Consider the following 6,000-nt stretch of genomic DNA (forward strand, 5'->3'; position numbering starts at 1 on the left):
TACACTGTGGTTCACTGAAGAGCTCTGTGCACGATGTCTGGACAGAACCACACACAGCACCTTAGATTTCTGCATCCAAGCGCCTCAAGACCTTAGGGATCTCTTTATCTCTTCTTCTTCCCTCCCCCTCTGCAAGCACACACACACATTTGCATGAACAAGCTTTTAAAATTCCTTAAGGCAATTTCTAGCATGTGATAAGGACTGTTTTTACAGCAAAGTCCTTACAAATCAATAATCCTGTAAAGATGAAAAACAAATGGGGGATATCTGCTTTGGCAGACAACAATAAAGATGTACATGCTGTAACAATTTATTTGCACATTCATTCCTCCAGATACCCCTTACAGTTACGGGTCAAAGTCTTCTGTGCATCTGCACTGCTGTCCGAAAAATGTCAACAACCTAAAGGGACCACCCAGTCTGTGTTACATTTGTTGCCTGTATCTATTGTAGGAAGGCACTTCTGGTCCCTTTTCAAAATAGGATGACTATCCAAATTTCTGAGGACTTCTATCCTCACATCATGCAAATCTCTGTCCAGGGATACTATGGTTACTGCCATACCCCTTGCTACTGATAAGTGCAAATGGTTGCCAATACACACTGCGCAGGATTTCACATTTACACCATGCAATACATTACAGTAATCATGCCCAGTATTCTTACCACTTGTTTGTTGTAAGAAATCCCACAGTGCCATTTGAGTAATGGAGTTTTGTTATACTTAATGCTTGCTTGGTAAGCTTGTCTAGGGACAAACTGAGGAAATAATGGGGGGGCAGGGGGGAGGTGGTTTGCAGTAGGGCTGTCTCAAGCTCTGTGAGACAGAAGAAAAATGAATGCATACAAAATGAAAAGCAGCATTTTGTTCTCAGTCTTTTTCCCTATTACACTTTTTAATTATAGGTTATTGCTTAAACTGAAGCATACTTTCTCCTGGAGATGCTTTGGAAAATCACTATAATTCCAATTTTGTCATCCAGCAGCAAACAAAATTTAGATTTTAAAAAGGACAAGCAAGGAGGATTACTAATTTTAAACAAAATTGCAGGATGGATAACTTTATGATATCAAAGTTACTGCATCCAACACTACTGAGTGAGTAAATTGCTGCTGAGGTAGAGGGCAATATTTCCAAGCACAGCCTTTTACAGTAAGCAAGGTGCAGTTTTGGACAGTTCTTCCATGTTGTACATGATAGTGGTCCACCATTTCAAGTGTGTAGGCCAGATGGTTTCTAAGTTCAGTGAAGTGCTCAGGATCCAAACATAAGGAGGGAAGGTTTTTGAGCACTGAAGTTAGGCTTCCAAGGCACTTACAGTCAGATTTTTTTTGGTGTATTCATAACTCAGTGTTTTTGTAACTCAGTCATGTCGTTTTGCTCTCTTCTTAGAGTTTCTTTGTAAGGAATGCCCAAGAGTTCATATTTTCATTGACCGAATTGATCTGAAGGACATTCCAGAAGAGCAGATGTATATGAGAAGGTGGCTTCATGAACGTTTTGAAATAAAGGATAAGTGAGTAGAAATACGTAGAACCTTCTGTTTCAAGAGTCTGTCTTATTGCTTTTATATTAATAAATATACCCATGATTTCTGTGTTACAAGTAGTGCCCGCTGTAGGGCTCTCTAAAGAGGAGTGATGTTGGTAATCCTTTTAATATAATATAATACAATATAATATAACCCTGTGGTTAAACTTTTTGCTCAGGAGGTTGGGATTCCTTGGGTTTTGACCTTCTTTAGATTGAAGAAGTGTAAGTCCATATTCCAGGCAAGATTCATTCATCTGAATACTCTCCATTCATCTTCTTGTAGTAAAGTCCTGTGCAGGAATGTAAGATGCCTGTGGTAGGCAAGCAAGAAAAAGCAGTGTGATTCTGCCCTTGTAATCAGGGTTAAGTTGGAGTGATAGAGGGGCAGGTTTTGATCTAATCTCTTCTGCCTAAATTGTTTACAAATCTTTCATCCAGACAGCGACTGGATAAAAACACAGTTAACCCCAAAATTCCTACCTTCACTGGGGAAACAAGGTGAAGTAGAAGTTTCATTTGTCCATTTTTTAATTGTAGCAGAAGTAAAGTGCCTGGCTTCCTCCAGCATCTCCAGATAAGGTCACTAGTGAGTATATGCAGCAGATCCTGGAGGGACCTTGTTCTCCAGAAGAACTTTGTGCCTAAATGTAGGATTTAAGTATTGTTTGAGAGATGATTGTTTAATTTGCCAGATATGAAGTCCTGCTTAAGGGAGCTGAATCTGTTTACTTTCTAAATCCTTGACTACTTTGAGTAAGACAGAAATTTCCCTGGTTCTTCAGTTCTGTTGTGCTTTAATATTGTTCTGCCAGTCTCACACTCCATGGAAGTAAAAAATATATTCATTTCTCCTGAGAACTTTGAATTCATGTAGAAGTTAACATGACTATCTGTAAACATGGCACTGTTACTAAAGTGTCTTAGACATTTAGGATCACTACTTTTGAAAAATAGAAAGTCTGAATTTAATTTAAATAAGTAAGGAGCTGATACATAAAAAAAGGCTGTCCAGTGTTTGTCCCTTTAGTTATCTAGTGAAAGTGAATAAAACTGAATCATCCATGTGTCATTGTAAGCTCCTGTTCACTGGAACATCTTTCCTGGGACCGAAGCAGTCTGTCGGGCATATTTAGAGATAGTTAAAACAAAACCTCAGAATTTCCAGACACGTTTATTACTGTTTTTAAAAACTGGGAGGAAAAAAGTTACTATTAAGCCAGTGATGTAGTATTTTACTCTTGCATGTTTAGCTTCCAAGATATTCAATTTATTGGGTGTCCTTGTTGTTTATTAATTTATTTTATGAAGATACTTTTTCCTCCTCCTTTGGTGCTCAGTGTATTGTTTTGTCATGCAATATTGTACAGTGCTCTGGGCTTTTCTGCTAAATGCTGAATAAAATCAATTCTTGTCAACTTTTATATTCACTGTTGCAGTTGGTCCACAAGGAAAATATGGCCTTAATGCTTACAAGGATGCAGGTTGAGTATTTTGACGTGCATCATATTTGTAAGGTGTACTCATTGTTGGAACTTGTTACAGAGGAGCTGCTACTTATTATGAGATCATTTACTAAAAATGTTTGGTTAGAAGCAGTTACTGGATGAAAGTAAGTTTGCTTAAAATGTCTTACTGTCTGACTTTGACCATCTCCTTTTTCTCTGCTTATAGGTTACTAATAGAATTTTATGATGCAAAGGATTCTAAAAGAAGAAATAAGTTCCCTGGGAAAAGTGTTCATTCCAAACTAAGCCTCAAGAAAACTTTGCCATCTTTGCTGTTTTTAGGTGGCCTGACTGCTAGTATGCTTCTGACAGAATCTGGAAGGAAACTATATGTAAAAACATGGATATATGGAACTTTAATTGGCTGCCTCTGGGTTAGCATTAAACCATAAGCAGATGTTAATCTCCAATCAGTGAAATGTGCAGTCTTTTCTTGCACATTGCACCAAATTTTTTCCTGACTTTATAGAAAAAAAGTGTAAATAAAGCCTTATTGATCAAATATTGGAAATAATAGATTTTGTGACTTAAGCCTCTGTGTGGTTGGTCTGGGGAAAATAAATATAGATTTTCAAATTTGCTACTGATTTTTGCTGGAATAATGACAGATAAACCAAGTCAATATGATAAATTGCTTTCCCCATGAACTAACATCTATCTCTCTCTGCAGATTTGAAGAAGTATGAGTTATGCATAAGGGTGTCTTATGTAGACCTGTGAATGTATTTACAGAGATTAATTTAGGGTATATATTTATTCTTCTGATATTCATGATGAAATTTTGTTACTCTTTGGTGCATTACAGCAGTTCAGTTGCATCTATCCCAGCTGTATCGCAACTAAAATCAAAACTTTCCTTTTTTTTTAAATTTTGCTCTTCAGTTTTCACTAAATACTGTGTTCTTTGAAAGGGACTGTGACTTTGAAAGCTGGCAAATCATGAGATGTTACCAGAAGCAGAAAAAAAATGTTCCTGAGAACTATTGTTCATGGGGAAGAAGCTCTGTTTATCTAGTGCATGATTTTTTATTATATTGCAGTATTAGGTGATTATTTTACATAAGCAAAACATTAAATTGTACCGAGCAAACAGCTTATTTTGCGTACCTCGCATTTGTGCATAAAAGGAATGTGTGCAGTGTAAGGAAATGTGAAGTCTTTGTTCTGTCCAGAACCCTTGTTAGCCTCCCTTGTGTCTGCATTACCCCTCACACCACGAGTGTTCAGCTGAGCTCACACTCCTCCATGTGTACGTGCCATAAGCAGAAGTTTCCTGTTACCTCACGATTTTCTGGAAGCAAACCTTGTCGTTTGAGAAGTGCACGAAATCACTGTAATGAGGAACCTTCAGGTGTTCCTGGGAAATCTGGAGCGTGTGCCTTTCCCACTAACCTGATTTAGCCTGGTGTTTCATAGGCTGGCAGTCATCTCTGTGCTGTAGTATCCCACTAGATTCTGAGTCATTCTAGGCCATGCAGACTGCACTTAGGTTGAAGTTATGGGTCTGATGTATATGGTTTGCACAGTAGATAATACTCAATGAAATGCATATCCTATCAGTATTTCACCTGCTTGAAAATATACTATAAAAAGCAAACTCAACAAACCCTATGAAAGTCTGTGATTCCCAAGGCTGGTACCTTGTTGGGGAAAGCCATTTCCTGATTCAAGGGAACAGTTTATATTTACAGCAATGGGGTAGGAAAGAAGATGTATTTTATCTTCTTCCATTAGGGAATTGGACTCCCTGTATCAAAATTAAAAAACTAGAGAATATTTTTATATCACACTTGCAAGCTTTAAATGTGCATCTCTTTCTAGCTTCAGTACGATTTGTCTTGCTTTAGGGTCCATTGTGAGTTAAAAATCTCTTAAAATTATATCTCAGTTTTTCAGATTCCACCATTGCCAGTTAATTAAAGGTTTTACCGTGTGGGGTTGTTTTTGGTGTTTTTTTTTTTTTTTTTTCAACAGAGTGTTACAGAGGAATTACAGTTCCACCTTAAAATCATTCAGTACAACTTTCAGTTTGCAGTTCTGTGTCCTTTCATAATGGATTTTGTCACTGGAGTTATTTATATCGGTGATTGATTCAGGATATGTTGATGAACCATTTTAAAAACAATGTCTGGGAACAATGTTGAAAAACAGTATTGTTATGAGGCTGTGAAACAAAAAAAAAAAAAAAAAAGCCATTTTATGTAACAGTCAAATGTGCTTACATGTAGCTCTTCCTATTCTCAGCTGACTGTTACCAGTGGGTACAACAAGAAGACAATGTTCCTATGTTTGTGTGAGTTTTTCAGTCGAGGAATGAAATTTTATTCTGACATGGCTAAATTTCTTTGTAACAGCTAAGAATAACATTTAATTATACATCAAAAATAAATGCAAAATGCTTAATTCATTTGTAGGAAAATAACTGCTATTTTGGAGAGCCCAATTACATGAAATATTGGATCTCTCTTGCTGCTTAAGTACCAGGAATATAATTGACACAGTGCAGCAAACAAACAGGATGTTTATTTTGAACCTTATTCTCTATGTTAATCTTTTTTTTTCTTGCCATTAATTTATAAAGGTTTGAAACTGTAATTTGCTGATGTATTTGGCATTGGGAGTATCACATGCTATTTCTAAATATGCACTGATATTAACTTGAAATATTTCTTCATTAAAATAAGAGCCAATGCTCATTCAACTTTTCTGTCCTGTCTGCTTGTTCAATTTTTTCTGCACTTTCATGTTTATAATTTGGAGCTGTTCAAACAAAGGCTGCAAGTGTGGATTTAAGTCCCCTATGGAAGGACTTGTGTGAGAAGCAGTCAACTGAAAGAAAACAATTTTGTCTTTTTTTCCCAAGCAGCCAGAAATGGGTTGGAATTGATCTGTGCTTGTTCCAATGCAACACACCACCAGATCAGTCGAATGGCAATAGCTTTTCACCCTTGAGCACCT

The 6,000-nt window shown here is 36.9% G+C and overlaps 1 protein-coding gene across 1 annotated transcript in view; it reads left to right on the forward strand.

Moving 5' to 3' along the window:
• The window catches only part of AGPAT5 (1-acylglycerol-3-phosphate O-acyltransferase 5), a 55,618-nt gene extending 49,871 nt beyond the window's left edge, over window positions 1-5,747 (forward strand). The window contains exons 7-8 of the mRNA XM_068183648.1: window positions 1,397-1,520; window positions 3,209-5,747. Of these exons, the coding sequence (XP_068039749.1) occupies window positions 1,397-1,520; window positions 3,209-3,434 (350 nt within the window). The 3' untranslated portion in view covers window positions 3,435-5,747. The remainder of the gene's footprint in view (window positions 1-1,396; window positions 1,521-3,208) is intronic.
• Window positions 5,748-6,000: the final 253 nt, after the last annotated feature.

Source organism: Anomalospiza imberbis, chromosome 3 (assembly GCF_031753505.1).
Source record: "Anomalospiza imberbis isolate Cuckoo-Finch-1a 21T00152 chromosome 3, ASM3175350v1, whole genome shotgun sequence".
NCBI classification, from domain to species: domain Eukaryota; kingdom Metazoa; phylum Chordata; class Aves; order Passeriformes; family Viduidae; genus Anomalospiza; species Anomalospiza imberbis.